The following is a 17,286-nucleotide window of genomic DNA, read 5'->3' as shown; positions in this document are numbered from 1 at the left end:
ATTCAGTTACAGTGCCAGCTATATAGTAATACCTTGCAAGGCTGAGAGAAGGATTCTCCAGAAAGCTGTATATGCTCTGAGTCAGCAACCAATATATGGTGCTCTTTCTCTGACAGCCAACATTTATGGGTCCAAGAATCAAGGGGTGGAAATGGGAGTGGCACTCACAATTTCCCCTAGTAATTCATTAGGAAAATTTTTTTCCTGTTCCTGTGACCTTATTCTTTGCTGACCTAGATGCCTTAATTCCAGAGGAAGGAATACTTTTTAGGAAACACAACACTTGATTCCATAGAAATGAACATTAATACTGCCACTTGACCACTTTGAGTTCCTTATGCCTCTAAATCATCAGTCAAAAAAGAGTTACTGTGCTGGTTGGGGTGACTGCTTCTAGTACAGAACTGAACTACTACTTCACACAGGAGGCTAGGAAAAATATGTCTAGAATACAGGAGATCCCTTATGGCATCTTTTGATATTACCATACACTACCCTGTGTGTTAAGCCATTCTTGCAATGCTATGAAGGAATACTTGAAATTGGGCAATTCATTAAAAAAACAACAACAACAAGGTTTAGCTGGCTCACAGTTCTGCAAGCTTTAGAGGAAATGTGGCACCAGCATCTGCTCTGCTTCTGGAGAGGCCTCAAGGAGCTTTTACTCATAGCAGAAGGAAAAGTAGCAGCAAGCGGTTCACATGGCAGAACAGCAGCAAGAGAGAGAGTGGAGATGGAGATGCCACACACTTTTAAAAAACCAGATCTCAAGTGAACCCAGAGCGAGAGCTCACTTATCAACAAAGGGATGGCCCAAGCCATTCATGAAGGATCCACTCCTGTGATGCAAACACCTCCCACCACGCCCCACCTCCAAGATTGGGGACTACATTTCAACAGAGATTTGGGAAAACATCCAAATTATATTACCCTGTGATTAAGATGAATGGAAAACTACAACATTCTAATTCAAGCAGGACTATAAAAAGGAATGACCCTTCAAGAATGGTTTGTGGCCGGGCGCAGTGGCTCAAGCCTGTAATCCCAGCACTTTGGGAGGCCGAGGCAGGTGGATCACAAGGTCAACAGATCGAGACCATCCTGGTCAACATGGTGAAACCCCGTCTCTACTAAAAATACAAAAAATTAGCTGGGCATGGTGGCGCATGCCTGTAATCCCAGCTACTCGGGAGGCTAAGGCAAGAGAATTGCCTGAACCCAGGAGGCGGAGGTTGCTGTGAGCCGAGATCGCGCCATTGCACTCCAGCCTGGGTAACAGGAGCGAAACTTCGTCTCAAAAATAAAAAAATTTTTAAAAATAAAAACGAATGAAGGTTTGAATCACCCCAACAGATTAAAAGAAAACACAAGCAGGTAAGGTGTTTGCTGAAGGCAAAGGAAATACAGAATGGTTAGGTAAGAATATGGTTATAAATACTAGCTACAAGCACATGATCATTGCTCTGCTCATGTACCCCAAAACCTATAATCCAATAAAAAATTAAAAAAAAAAAAAAAAAAAAAAAGAAATGTGAGAAAGAGAAAAAAAAAAAAGAAAGAAAAAAAAAAAAAGAAATAAGGACTGTAACTGTATTTTCTCCTCATTTTGCTAACAATACATCTGTGTGGGTGTGTGTTTGTGTGTGTGTGAAATGTCTTTGCTTTCTTCCCTCTCTTATTCTCTCATCATGTAACATAAGATATTTATGTCACAATTTAAGTAGTGTTGATTTTACATAGTATTTAAGTTATGGGATATCAAGGAGAGGAGTAAATAACATTCAAGGACTTTACCTCCTTTTCTAGGAAGAGACTGATTTATTTCTCAGTTGTACATGGGATACTCGTATCATATTAGAGAGAATTCTGACCTTGTTATTACCTTCATTTGCAGATTAAGTATGGTTTAAGTAGATACATAGAGATGCCAAGTTGACAAGGGGTAGATTTAATGGTTAATTTTACGTGCCAACTTTTCCAAGACATGGGGTGGCCACATATTTGGCTAAGCATTATTCCTGGATATGTCTGTGGTGAGGTTCTGGATGAGATTGAATTGGTAAACTGAGCAAAGTAAAATGCTCTCCCTATTGTGCATGAGCATCATCCAATCCATTGAGGGCCTGAAAGAACAAAAAAGCAGAGGAACAAGAATTTCCCCTCTCTGCCTTTTCCTACTCTTGGACTGGGGCTTACACAATCTGTACTCCTGGTTCTTGAGCTTCCACACGTAGAGTGGAATTTACATTGTCAACTTTCCTTGGGTCTTCAGTTTGCAGATGGCAGATCCATAAGCCAATTTCTTATATTAAATCTCATTTTATGTATATTTAACATATATATTTTTAAAAGTGTGTGTGTATATCTATATACATATATATATAAATATATATGCATTCTGTTTCTCTGAAGAACTGTAATACAAGTCCCTGATTCCCATGTCTTATTTTATTTAACTCCCATGTCCACTAAAGTAACTCCCATTAGATGAACATTAATGGAAATCTTAAAATGTTATTTAAATTTTCAAAGTATAACCATGTTATAATAATGTTAAAACTCAAATAAAATTGAAGTATATCTTGTTATTAAAACAACATGTATCATTGGAAAATATGTAACAGAATATGTATGAAAGCAAAAGGGTTCAATTTAATGAGACAGTAACTGAAAATTTCCCTCCATTTTAAGTTTTGAATATTATTTTAGATTAAAATCATAAAACTTACATGTTTTCAATTATTAATTAGAGAAGTTTTTTAAATTATACAACCAAATTTTAACTTAGTTTCAATTTCCTTTTGTCTTTTACATCTGCCTGCTATCTTGAAAAACAAGTAGATACTTTCATTAAGAAAAATTCAGAGAAACAAAAAATAATATATTCAGTCGGAAATATATATGCACTTTTTTTTTTTTACTTAATCTATAGGCCCATAGAAGAATCTTTAGGCTAGGCACAGTGGCTCCTGTCTGTAATCCCAGCACTTTGGGAGGCTGAAGTGAGCACATCATTTGAGGCTAAGAATTCAAGACTAGCCTGGCCAACACGGTGAAACCCTGTCTCTACTAAAAACACAAAAATTAGCCAGGCCTGGTGGTGCTCGCCTATAATCCCAGCACTCAGGAGGCTGAGGAACCAGAATCACTTGAACTCAGGAGGTGGCGGTTGCAGTAAGCCGAGATCATGCCACTGCACTCTAGCCTAGGCAGAGAAACTCTGTCTCAAAAAAAAAAAAAAAAAAAAAAAAAACTTTTTAGGCCGGGCATGGTGGCTCATGCCTGTAATCCCAGCACTTTGGGACGCTGAGGAGGGTGGATCACGAGGTCAACAGATCGAGACCATCCTGGTCAACATGGTGAAACCCCGTCTCCACTAAAAATACAAAAAATTAGTTGGGCACGGTGGCGCGTGCCTGTAATCCCAGCTACTCAGGAGGCTGAGGCAGGAGAATTGCCTGAACCCAGGAGGCAGAGGTTGCGGTGAGCCAAGATCGCGCCATTGCACTCCAGCCTGGGTAACAACAGCGAAACTCTGTCTCCAAAAAAAAAAAAAAGTACTTTTTAGGGGTCCGCAGTGGCTCTGGCCAGATGTCCTGGCGCTTGAGGAGACGAGGTCATGAGTTCAAGACCAACCTGAGCAACGTTACAAGCTCTCATTGATTAACTAAAAAAAAAAAAAAAAAACTTTTTAAATTTTTTCCTTTCAGTTTATTTATATCTTCTATAAAACATAGAATGTTTAGCTGCTACCACTTAAAATCTTAATTTTTGCTGCTCTTAATCCATTTTCATCTGCCATAAATATTTATTTTACAAGTTTTTTTATTCAACAGTGTATAGAACAGCCCTCTCACAATAAATAATTATTGGGCTTAAAATGTCCATAGTGTGAAAACTCTACTTTAGATGATCAAAGACTTTTTAAAACCTTATAAAATTGTAGAATGTTTAGCAGCATACCTTGCTTCTACCTATTAGATGCCAACAGCAGCTTCACAGTTATAACAATCAAAATGTCTCTGTGAAATGTCCCCTGTGAGACAAAATTGCTTCAACTTGAGAACCACTAATGCATAGACAGTTAAAACAGAAACTACTACTACGAACAGCTTAAGTTAAACTTACACACAAAGTGTGTAAATAAAGCACTAGACCACCCCATCAGTAATGCATGTCTGACAGGAATCCAGTGGAAATTGCTTTAATACCTACCTATGTAATCTTATTTTCATCAGCACAGAAGACAACATTTATAGTTATAGTCTTTTTAAAATCAGCTTTGCAAAAATGTTCCCAGTTTTATCCATGAAAAGAAGTAAAGGTAATGGATACAAAATGGAATCTAGACAGACAAATTTGAATAACAAACCAGTCTAACTTTACAATTTACCAAGAAGTGAATGATTCCCTATATACTTTCTAAATCTCTTAATGTGTAAAGTGCTTTTTTGTACAGGGCTATTAAATGGTAAGCTAATGATCATAAAGCAGCAATGTTAACTACAGCACCATTTACCCATAAATACTAACCATGCTACAGTTACTGTTTGTCGAAATGCATTTCTTGTCGTCACACCATTGGCACCCATTTGTATTGGCAGTACAGCTGGCACAATCTGCATATCTGTAACATCTGTCATCAGAAGCAGCTATAATACAAATGGGAGACAATATATCAGCACAAAAAAGAAAATCTTGCTCTTCTTAATTTACAATATCTATTTAAGAATAATTAAGAATCATTCAGACATTTTTTAACCAAAGAAATGACCTTCAATTTCAAAGTAAGTTTTCTTAAGATTAAGACTACTTTGTAGTTCAATTGTGTTTACAGGATTTTAAGGACCTTTTACCCCCATTATAATTATTCAATATACAAGGATCCTACAGCCATTTTAAATTCACATATTTTGGGCTGGGCACAGTAGCTCATGCCTGCAATTCCAGAACTTTGAAAAGCCAAGGCAGACAGATCACTTGAGGTAAGGAGTTAGAGAACAGCCTGGCCAACACAAAACCCCATCTCTACTAAAAATACAAAAATTAGCCAGGAATGGTGGCACATGCCTATAATTCCAGCTACTCAGGAAGCAGGCATGGTGGCACATGCCTATAATTCCAGCTACTCAGGAAGCTGAGGCGGGAGAATTGCTTGAACCCAGGAGACAGAGGTTGATCACACCACTGCACTCTGGGTTGGGTGACAGAGTGAGACACTGTCTCAAAAAATAAAATAAAATAACATAAAATAAATAAATTCACACATTTTGGAGGTCAAAGGATTTACAGATATTTTACTAAACAAAGGGTATTACTAAACAAAAGAAAACATCATAACAAATACTGTTTATCATTCTTTCTAAAGATACCTAAAGACATCTGAATTAATATAGAGTAGCAAAACTTAAAAATACATTTATTAATTGTAGGCTCAAAAATGTATAAAAATCCTCACCATTTAAAGAAAACCAAACAATATTTATTCAAATAATTAATTAGCTAGTTGACTAATAATTAACTGGTAGCTTTTCGTAAGTCTCACTTATCTATTCACCATTTTATAAGAAATATAAAGTCAGATCATTAGTCATCAAATGCTAGAAAATTTTTTTTCTTATAGTATGGTTTGGCAATAATTTAGGAAGAAAAAAATTACCACATGGAAAATAAATTCTTTCATTTTATTTCTTTGAATCTCACAGTATTTCTTAGAAATGATGTATTGGAAAGCATTTTAAACTTGTATTAGAAAATAATTCATACATATGACTGTGTTGCATATAAAATATTGATATGTATACCATATATAAAGATTTCAAAAATAAAGCTAAAAACAGCTAATAAAGATATTAAATAATTCATCACTAGCTTCAAACACTAGAATTCCTAATTAGGATATTATAAATTTTTCCTTTCTGTAGGTACTAAAGTCATTCTTATAAGCAGAAGATACTTCTGTAGAAGAGAAATTTTGCTGCCAGAAAGAGGAAAAGAAATTTACCTGTTTTGGGAGGGCACTTTGCTCTAAGAATATTATTAGTATTCCCAGATTCCCAAGATTCACAGTGATTTTTATTCCAAACACATTTTATCCCTGGACCAGCATTTTTACAAAGTTCTTCATCTCTGAAAGCCTTGCAATTTGGAGGCTTGTATACAAGGATATCATTAAGGAGTACACTAGAAAATCCCCCAAATATATACATGGACCTATTAAAAACAAAACAAGAATCTTAAAGAAATGCTATTAAAAGTCTCTATGATTTAGTTATAAAAATAAGCATAGGTTTAAATATACATTTTATACTATTCTGTAAAATCATATTTCTAACATATAATATGATATAAAAACAGCAGAGAAACTACTATATAATTTCTTGAAGACTTTTCAAATAAAATATGAAATATTCTATAAATCTTAATGTATTAAGAAAACATTAAGTCTTAAAACATGTTTTATTGTTAATGCAAGAAAGAAAACAAGGATTATATACAACATTGCTTTTGTCAGAAAAATAAGTATTGTTTTTAATAAAGTAGAAAACAATATTTTTAAAAAATAGATAATAGCTACACATGGACAAGACACACTTTACAACTACTATCTGGAATTATAATTTTTCAATATAGACACAGAATTTTGAAATTAGACACAGAGTTCTTCTTATGATGTTTCATTCTTTTAAAATAAGAAGACTAAGAGTAAAATAATCAAAAAGATCTTTAAAATACTAGTTTGGAAAAAGAAGCCTAGACAATACTAAATTAATACCAACCAGTGCCAAAAACATTTAAGATGCCCTTAAAACAGCACTATTTTTTACCTTAAAAATATTATTAAAAAATTTAATCAGTCAAAAAATACTTCAAGAATTATTTCATTATTTTAAAAAGTAAAATAAAAATCAACCAGAGAACCCTAGAGGTTTTATGTTTCACAATTTTCATTTATTACTGTTTTGACAGCCAATTGATAACAGTTACACCGTTTAATTGTGGTTAAGTCATTTCGTGGCAACAGCAGAGAATTTTTACATAATTAGGATAAGGTGGCAATAAATTGAAGTTATAAAAAGGTCATTCTGATTTACAAACGTTAAGCTACTAAATGAGCTGGCAGATTGTTTACTGCCACTGGATTGCAAATTACCAAATTTTTGTCATAGAAATACAAAAATTATATTAACTTAAATGGGGAAAGCAATGTAATGACCACTGAGTCCAATTTCCCAATGGATATAAGGATTTTAAGATCCAAAGAGGTTAAGAGACTTGTCAAAAATCACACATTTAATAAATAACAGAACTAAAATGAGAATCTAATTCTCGCTTTCCTTGTTCTCCTTGATAGAAATTTAGGCCTAGCCTCTCTATCATTTCAATTCCATCTTCTTAAAAGAAGAAACATTCCTTATCTGATCTCTGGAAAAACAAAAGAGGGCAGAATGACTTAAAAGGGTATCTGACGTTTTATCTCAGCACCTTTCCTTTAACTACTCCCCTGTCCCTTAAATATATTAAACAAAAAAAGGAAAAAAGGATATGATTAACAAATCAAAATGTATTCTGTGGTAGAGCAGAGATACATAAAATCCAATACCATTAAGTGCCAATGACAATTTTCTAGAAGAATACCAGAATATGAGGATAGTATGACTGATATCCGTGACTCTCTAAAAATTGGAAAAGTGCTTCTTTTACCCATTAATGACTACTGCAGAGTGTCCGAATCGGTTGACATCTCTGTGAAGATTTGGTTTTGGTAGTATTTTCCATTCATCACAAGCTAGAAAAAAGAAAACAAAACAAATGAAATAAAAGAATAAACAAGACAAATAATATGAATAAATCACTGGCCAAATTAAAGATATACTATGTACAAGCAGGAAACAAAATAATTTTTTTTCATTAATTTTCCATGACCTACAATTTAGTATATTTACTCAACTAGCATTATTCCCTAAATACAAATAACTGTTGCCTAAAATTCTCATAAATAATTTTAAGTATATGAAAACAAGAAAATGAAAGGAATGATCTTAGAGGTACTTTATATTGGAATATTTTTAAAGACATATCTTTATTAAATATACCAAGTAAAATATGAATGTCAGGATAGGGCATACCTATTTGAAAGTTAAATACTAAATCAAATATTACATATATGCATACAAAAGTAATGCTATCTATAATGTTCACTGAAAGAATACCTAAAAATATAATCATCAGGATAAAATATTTAAATTACTTTAATGTTTTGATATTTCAAAAGAAAGGCTTTTTTACATAGAAGGAAATTATCTGAATTGCAAAACTTCTAGATAAAAAATAAAAATCATAAAAAATCCACAAACTATATAAAAACGATGGAAAGTAATTAAGAAAAATGTATATAATTTCAATACTAATTTCTTCCGTACTACTGCTTCTTTTTTTCACTTAGTTTATGAAATCTTGTTCTACAGAAAATTGGTCATATTTTTAGTTATGATCTGTACTTGTTTATTCAGTAAATTGAGATTTTAAAAATAATCTCTAATTTTCTTTCAAAGGTTTTTCAGTTGGCTTTTACTATTTTGGTCTTCAATCTCTTTGGAACTTATTTTTGTATATATGGTAAGCATCAAACTTAATTTTTCCCATATACCATACTTTCCAGATATTTCCAAGTATATGTCCATGCACCAATTTTCCCAATTTTTGAACATTTATCCTTGACCTAACTTGTGCATCATTTAATTTCTGTATTGTTATAGTTTGCTTTTATTTTATCATTTTTAAATATATACATGTGTGAAGCTCAAAAGTCAAATATTTCTACAAGGCTTCTCTCTCACACACACATACACACAAAATCCCCTGCCCCCTGTCTTCCCAAACATATTGCAGAATAATGGAGGTAAGCACTTTTAATTCTAAATAAATAGCTAGAAAGAGTTGTATTTTTTGTTTGTTTGTTTTTATATTTTCATTTCTTCTAAATAGCATGCTTAGTTCCCACTTTCAGATAATTTGCCTGACTTCTTTCTTCAGAAGGTGAAGATTAAGCTCTTACAGACTTACACACACATACTTCCTCTCCCTTCATTCTCCCTGTACGTTTATATTATAATTTTGTTTAGAGCAATAGTCAGTTTCTTATTTGTCTTTTTAGAGATGGGGTCTTGCTATATTGCCTCAGCTGGTCTAAATTAATTCCTGGGCTCAAATGATCCTCCTGTCTCAGCCTTCAGAGTTTCTGGAACTATTGTTGCACACCACCACACTCAGCTAATGTTCAGTAGTATTATATGATATTATTCACAGATAAGAAACATTACATACTATATTTTTATTCTTAAATAACTTATTTTCTCCACAAACTATATTTTCACTTTTTTGCTTAATTTCCTATATATCTACTGCTAATTGTCCCCCAACCCTTTGCTAGATGTGTACATTTCTTCTCAATATCTTCTAATACATCAAGTTATCTGGCAATTTCATTTACTTTCTAAAGACATCACTTCTGAAACTCCATCTTTCTTCTCGAATCTGAACTTAAACTGCTCTCTAGGCCTATTACAGCATCATAAGGATTCCCTCCATATTTCTCCTCTGTTATATATTCTGTTTCTTAGATTTTATTTTTTGTTTTTATTTATTTATTTAATCTTATACTTCAATAGGTGATATAAACCTAAAATTTCTAAATAAACTGTACGTTGAAGGTATACTTTTTGAAATTCTGCAATTCTAAAATATGACTTCATTCCACTCTAACACTTTTAGTAATATATGATTGGTTTTAGAATTCTAACATGGAAAGCATTTTCAAATATTGAAGGTATTAGTTCACTTTCCTGGCTTCTAGTATTGCTTTTCAAGGTGCTATGCTATTGAGTCTTATCATTTATTTGTACCATTTCTTTTCTCTCTCTAGAAGTTTTAAGGTTCTTTTTGCCTTTTTTGTAAGGAGCTTTCCTGTGAGTCTTTTGTATTCATTCTTCTGGGGCTCAGTAGGCTCTTTTCTTCTTAAAATTTGTGTACTTCAATATCAAACATATTTTTTGAACTATTCACTTGATAATTTCCTTCCTATCTAAAATGTCATGTTCTTTGCTTTTTCAATTCTATTACTCAGATATAGTTTTCTGGAATAATCATCTAAATTTCTTATTTTTTATCCTATTTTACATCTGTCCATTGTTCATAATACTTAATGGAAATTCTTCACTTTATCTTCAAATCATTGATATGTTTTCCTAATATAAATTTCCGAGGGCCCACTTTTTTTTCCTTTTCTGAATTACCTAATTTTATTAAAATCTCACATTTTGTTTCACAAATGGAACGTCTTCTATCCATAAAGATTTAATTAATAATCTCTGTGGATTAGCTCTATTTTCTCTAATTTCTTATTTTTTCCCACGTTTGATACTTTGGTCAAATTTAGTAACTTTTTGTAATTGTCAAAATAACTGGCTGCAAATTTAAGAGTGAGGCACTACAAAAGTCATTAGGAATTTTGTGCTTAAGAAGGACATGTTGACGGTTAGGATTCTGATCAAGTGAGACTATTTCAGTTAGAAACCTCCAAATGTCAGTATTTATACATACTTTCTCTTAGACTGGTCAGACACCTTCAGATAATTTTCCAGTCTGCTGCCTGGAAACCATAAATCGGACTAACAGCATTTTAGGAAGGACCTAAGTGTATGAAAGTAGCAAGAGCATTTCACTCTTAATAGGTATGCTTTCATTTAGTCCCACTGTTTACAAAATAGTGCTTATGCTCTCAGTCATGTTCTGGTTTGGTTTAGTTTTTAAAGTACACAAGTCCTTGCAGAAGAGAAACATTACAGTATAGTAATAGTAATGTAATTATACATGAGGGCAATTAATATAGACAAATAATAAAACATAATTCTACTTCTGGAAGTTCTTTGCCTTTTAACACATGTAGTGATAGGAAGTGACATCTTTATTACTATCTCCAATACACCATCTTCATTACACTAAAAGTTTAAAAAAGAATTACATACAATATTTTTGATGGATGTTGGTGCTGTTCAACAAAATATTTCAGTTCCTTTCCTTCAGGCACAAGTTAAAATTATATTCCTACAATCCCTAGAAGTTGATTGTATCAATGTAATGCAAGCTACTGCAATATGTGTCTCTGGTTAGAGGCATTTAATTAGCAATGAAAGACTCTGTGGAAGCCTATGTCCTCTGTCAGCCTGGGTACCTAAATGATGACAGCATTTTTTTTTAAATATGCCCTGCCAACCAATGATGAACATGTATAATGGGTGAAAAATAAACTTTTATTTGGTGTTAATCATCTGAAGTTTGGATATTTTTGGTAGACATGGATACATGCTGCCCAGATCGTCATTCAAATAAAAAATTTGTTGTCTGGTTTGCTAGTAGTGCTGTCAGTGAATGGCCAGTTGCAAGCTACCTCACAAACTGCCTGAGGAACACAGGCCCACTTCACTCAAGGGCACACCCTTTCTAGAATGACCCATATCCAATGACTGATCAATGTGGCAGCATAAAGGCCTGGCCATGCCAGTCCAACATGAGAGAAGTATGACTAATTATTTTGCCTTCAATCAATCCTTACAGGGTTGACTAAGGTTACCCATCCAGCATCACAACTCAACTTCTCCCTTTGTCCAGTTCTACTTCATCCCTCTATCTCTTGCAAAGGCATTGATTGTAAGGGTACTCCCAATTAACATCATGAATACTAAACTCTATCTCAGAGTCTGCTTTCCAGAGAACTCAAACTCTGACTTGTTTCAGGAATGGTATAAGAAAGTAAGAAATAAGTTGGAGTTTGAGAGCTGGATCATACATTGCCAGGCTAGCAATAAAAAACTCATCATTGGTGGTAGGTGGACACAAATAGCCCTTGGCACAAAGTGGCCATCAAGAAACTGCAAAAATATAAACCAGTGGTAAATTAGGAAGGCATGCTAATGGAAGCAAATAGTACAGCAGGAGTGAAATACTAGATGCTTGAAAAGTATGAGGAAGGGTAACTGTTGATAGGAGGTGGGGGAGTACAGGTGGTATGAGATTCAGAGGGGAGCTTGATCAAGGGGGCCAGAACCTTATCATTGGATTAGAGAGTTTGTTGATTTGAAAGGATTCTCCCAAGATGCAGGATTTACCTTTCTGACAAGGATGCCACAGAGGTGATGTTAACTTGCTATCTTGATGACTCCTATAAACATGGAAAACATGAAAAATATACTCCATGCTAAATAAGGTCAAAATGCCAGAACTGCCACAGCAAACAATAAAGGCAGTGACTAAAAGTCTAAAAATGTGCACAAGCTGAAACAGATATACCATGTAATGCCAGAAAACCCACCAGGCCATTTTATCTATGGAAGGGGCCAAAGAATATGCCAATTACCAAAGCCATGAAGAATATGATGGTGGGAGAGACATTAGCATCACTAAGAATTTCGTAGCTCTCCTCCACCAAAGCTGATGGCAGGAGAAACTGTAACAGAACTGAGCCCAATGATGGGAGACAATAGGACAATAGAGTCCTGCTGGTAACACTTAAGGATCAGAAGCCAATCCAAGTAGAGGGTAATTATTGTAATTAGCAGCAAGGTCAAAAATGTCAATAAAAGAAACTAACTTATAAAGAATTATAGAGATATTTAACAGAACATAGTATCCCTAGAGGCAAAACAGATAGTCAACAAGGGTATTCCCAACTGATATTTATCAAAAGAAAACAAGGATGGATGATCATTTCTGGACATGAGCCATTTTTTAAATCCAGAGATGATACATTTTAAACTCGGGAAAAAGGATTCTGAAATACCACAGTAAGTGTATGTGGTATTAATTTCCCCAGCTATTCTTCAAAGGCACCCATAATAATTTTATTGTTTAATTTTTGTCTAGAAATAAAGGTATCACGAACATTTCAAGTACTATTGAACAGAGTCAGAGTTGACACTGACACCTGAAGATACAAAGTATCATTATTGCCTCTTTTTATAGTAAGGATAAATGGGGATGAGGAAAAAAATGGAATCCTGGACAAGGTCCAGCTCAAAATGGGTCCACTGGGTCACAGACTAGTGATCATGTCTTCAGTCCCTGGATATAGAATTGGAATAATCACTCTTGGCAAATGGCACAATGCCTACCACATTTGGTCCTTGGTTATCGCAGTGGAAGCCTCTGGGAGCTTTTATCCCCTGGATAATTCAATAAATTTTAAAATACTATCACATTCCAGAGAGAGTGGGTAAAAGCAATTAGTATTACCCTAAAGAATCTAATTCATGCCAGGATAATGGACCCCATCAAATCACCATTGAAATCGTCAGTTTGGCCCCTGAAAACTAAACAAAGCTTAAAGGATAGCAGTTGCCTACTACAAGGAGAGCTAAACTTGCTGGAATCATGCAAGCTGTATATCATTATTAGAGCAGATTAACATGGCCATGGAGTTGGCAAATGTGTTCTTTGCTAACTCTATCAAAAAAGAGGATCAAAAATAGCTTGCATTCATGGAGGGGAACATAGTACACATTCACACTTTTGCCTTAGGATGATATTAACTCTGCCTTCTTTTGTCATACATACCCAGAATACATTTGATCCTGTTGTATATCTTACAGAACATTACAGTGTTCCACTACATTAGCATGATGTTTCATGCTAATTGGGCCAGATGGGCAAGAATAATGCAACAGAAACCTTCTTAAGACATATGCTTCAAAGAGTGGAAATAAAACCTACAAAGATTCAGAGACTTTCATATTGGTAAAATGTGTAGGGATCCAGTGGACAAGAACATTCTAAGACATCTCATCTGAATTAAAAGACCAATTATGCATCTTGCAACTCCCATTACAAAGAAAGCAGCAAACCATCAGTTGGGCCTCTTTGTGTTCTAAAGGCAGTATATTCCACTTCTAGAAATACTTCATCAGCCTATATACTGGAAGACATTAAAGGATGTCGGCTCTTGGCAGCCAGGATAGGAAATAGCTCTGCTGTCAGTGAAGTCTACCCTGCAAGCAACTCTCCAGCTAGGGACATATGACCCAATACATACTATAGTTATTGGTAGTGTCACTGTTGGAAAAAGTAGTATGTGGAATTTATGGCAAACCTCAGCGAAAGAATCACAATGCAGTCTTGACACACACGTCAAAGGCCACACCATCTGCAGTAGAAAATTATATACCTCCATTACTCTCATACCATTGGGTCCAGATAAAAATAGAATGCTTGACCATGGGTAATCAAGTGACTATGTGTTGAGAGTCTGCAATCATGAGCTAGTTCTGTTACCAATTACCCTAAGAATATAAAATGGAAGTGGTACCCATGATCAAGTATGGGCAAGAACACAGGGCACAAACAATCTGTATAAGTATGTAGCTCAAACCCCTATGTCATCCACCACTGTTACATCAACACCCCTCCCTATGGCCACATGGGAAATTCTCTGCTGTCTAGATAACATGAGTAAGAAACCATAAACATGCCAGCTTGATACGCTGGCATAAATCAAATGCCTTAAAGCTCAATATTAAATTAATATAATTTGTTTACATGTAGTCTAATCCAATTCTTACATTATAAAGTCTCTTACATTTTTAATCTGTCTGACTGCAATTTATATTTCTTGCCAAGAAGAAAATATATTTCTGGAGCACTTAGGTTATTATCACTTCATAAATAGTTCAAGGCCAAATTAAAGCAAATTCCATAGTTACTGACATCATGAAAATTACATAAATCATATTCTATACTAACAAAACAGCCACGGTGAAAAGAATGAAGACCAAGGTAATATACACTCTCTGGAATACAGGCTTAAAAAATAAAAAATAAAACACCTCTTAAGGTACTCATTATTTAAGGTACTAAATATTAATTATAAACCGTATACTCAGTACACATAAGATCAAAAAGTTAGAGTTACTGTTCTCTCAAACCTAAATTTGAGTAATAGTACTATACCATCCAAACTATTTACCTATGAGGGATAGATTATTACATTAAAAACTCAAGCTGAAGGGAGACTGATTTATTTTAACAATTATACATAAAATAATGCAAGTGGAAAATGTAAACTCACTGGCTAATTTTTCCATAAATGCTCATGTTTTTTTCATTATCTATATATTATATGCATATATATTCCAGCCAGGGTAGGAAATAGCTCTGCTGTCAGTAATTACATATATATAATATATATATTATATATATTAATATTGTATATATAATATATATTAATAATATATATATATTATTGTAAAGATACTTAAAAAGTCTTTTGGCCACTTAAAAATTCTTTGGGAGGCTGAGGTGGGTGGATCACCTAAGGTCAGGAGTTCAAGACCAGCCTGGCCAACATGGTGAAATCTCGTCTCTACTAAAAAATACAAAAATTAGCTGGGCATAGTGGTGGGCCCCTGTAATCTCAGCTACTCGGGAGGTTGAGACGAAAGAGTTGCTTGAACCTGGGTGGCAGAGGTTGCAGTGAGCCGAGATTGTGCCATTGCACTCCAGCTGGGCTACAGAGCAAGACTCTGTCTCAAAAAAAAAAAAAATATTTTACTGTTTTACTTAAAATACCAATTCATAAGTCAATCTTAATTGCAAATTTGAAATAACACAGAAAGAACACGTAGGTTGTATGTACAAGGCTCATAACAAGATGAATATAAAGAAAAGCCTATTTAGCTACTTCAATACTTCTATAATAGAAAATTACATTTCTGGATGTTGCAAAAAATCTTTTCCCACCTACCCCTTAAATGTTGGTACATTACTGGAGCTTTGTTTTTTGGCTCCCTACCTCAAAACTTATTTTAATATTCTAAAATAAGCACAATTTACCCTAGGTTATCTCATTCTCAGTTTAAACACACACACACACACACACACACACACACACACATTCATACCCATATCTTCTCTTGGGATTTGTCCCCTGGCATTCATTAAATAAATATTTATTTAGCTTTTTACTCTCTGCCAGGCAAAGTAGCATTACTGTTTGACACCTAATCTTAATTGAAGTGATTTTATAGTGTTTTAATATACAATGATATGTCCTGTTGCCTTTAGTAGTTTTGATCTAATAAATCACATTTATAGATTCCCAGATAATGAACACAGTTGAATTCCTAGAATGAATTTTACTTGGTCATAGTTTATTAAATTTTGAAATATGGTTGGATTCTACTTGCTAATATTTTATTTGAAATTTTTCATTCTACATTCGTGACTTCTTTTTCCTGCCTTCTTCCCCCAAAGGTGAAGACATTTAAAACATTTTTTAACTGAGAAAAAATAATTGTACATATTAATGGGGTATATAATTATGCTTCAATACATATAATGTATAGTGATCAGATCAGGGTAATTGGCATATCAATCATCTCAAACATTTATCATTTCTTTGTGTTAAAAATGTTCAATATCCTCATTCTAGATATTTGAAACTATATATAATTGTGAACTATAGTCATCATGTGGTGGTATAGAACACCACAATGTATTCCTCCTATCTAGCTATAATTTTGCATTCTTTTTTTTTTTTTTTTGAGATGGAATTTCGCTCTTGTTACCCAGGCTGGAGTGCAATGGCCCGATCTCGGCTCACCGCAACCTCCATCTCCTGAGTTCAAGCAATTCTCCTGCCTCAGCCTCCTGAGTAGCTGGGACTACAGGCATGCACCACCATGCCCAGCTAATTTTTTGTATTTTTAGTAGAGATGGGGGGTTTCACCATGTTGACCAGGATGGTCTCAATCTCTTGACCTAGTGATCCACCCGCCTCAGACTCCCGAAGTGCTGGGATTATAGGCGAGAGCCACCGCACCCGGCCTTAACTTTGTATTCTTTAAGTAATCTCTCTGTGTAACCTACCACTTCCCCCTGCCCTCTTCAGACTCTAGTATCCTCTGTTCTACTTTTGTCTTCTATGAGATCAACTTTTTTAGTTTCCACATATGAGTGAAAACATACAGTGTTTAACTTTCTGTTCCCGGCTTATTTCGCTTAACATAGGTCTTCCAGTTCCATCCATGTTGCCACAAATGACAGGTCTTCATTCTTTTTATGGCTGAATAGTATTTCAGCATGTATATATACACCACATTTTTTAAAGTTATTCATCTCTTGTTGGAAACCTAGTTGATTCCATATCTTGGATGTTGTAAATAGTACTGCAATAAACCTGGAGGTGCAGGTGTCTCTTTAAAATACTGATTTGGATAAATATCTAGTAGTGGTATT

At 34.3% G+C, this 17,286-nt stretch overlaps 1 protein-coding gene across 13 annotated transcripts in view; it reads right to left on the bottom strand.

The window, feature by feature from the left end:
• The window catches only part of ATRNL1 (attractin like 1), an 839,028-nt gene that overhangs the window by 644,474 nt on the left and 177,268 nt on the right, over positions 1 to 17,286 (bottom strand). For all 13 annotated transcript variants that reach the window (XR_013525132.1, XR_013525133.1, XR_013525131.1 and 10 more), the window contains exons 11-13: positions 7,705 to 7,789; positions 6,005 to 6,213; positions 4,534 to 4,652 (exon numbers count right to left, since the gene is read on the bottom strand). Coding sequence is in view for 10 of the 13 variants with exons in the window: in XM_035269198.3 (XP_035125089.1) it covers positions 4,534 to 4,652; positions 6,005 to 6,213; positions 7,705 to 7,789 (413 nt within the window). In the remaining 3 variants the exon portion in view is untranslated. The remainder of the gene's footprint in view (positions 1 to 4,533; positions 4,653 to 6,004; positions 6,214 to 7,704; positions 7,790 to 17,286) is intronic.

Source organism: Callithrix jacchus, chromosome 12, assembly GCF_049354715.1.
Source record: "Callithrix jacchus isolate 240 chromosome 12, calJac240_pri, whole genome shotgun sequence".
Taxonomy (NCBI): domain Eukaryota; kingdom Metazoa; phylum Chordata; class Mammalia; order Primates; family Cebidae; genus Callithrix; species Callithrix jacchus.
The sequence above is the reverse complement of the archived record's forward strand: the minus strand, read 5'-3'. Positions and strand labels throughout refer to the sequence as shown.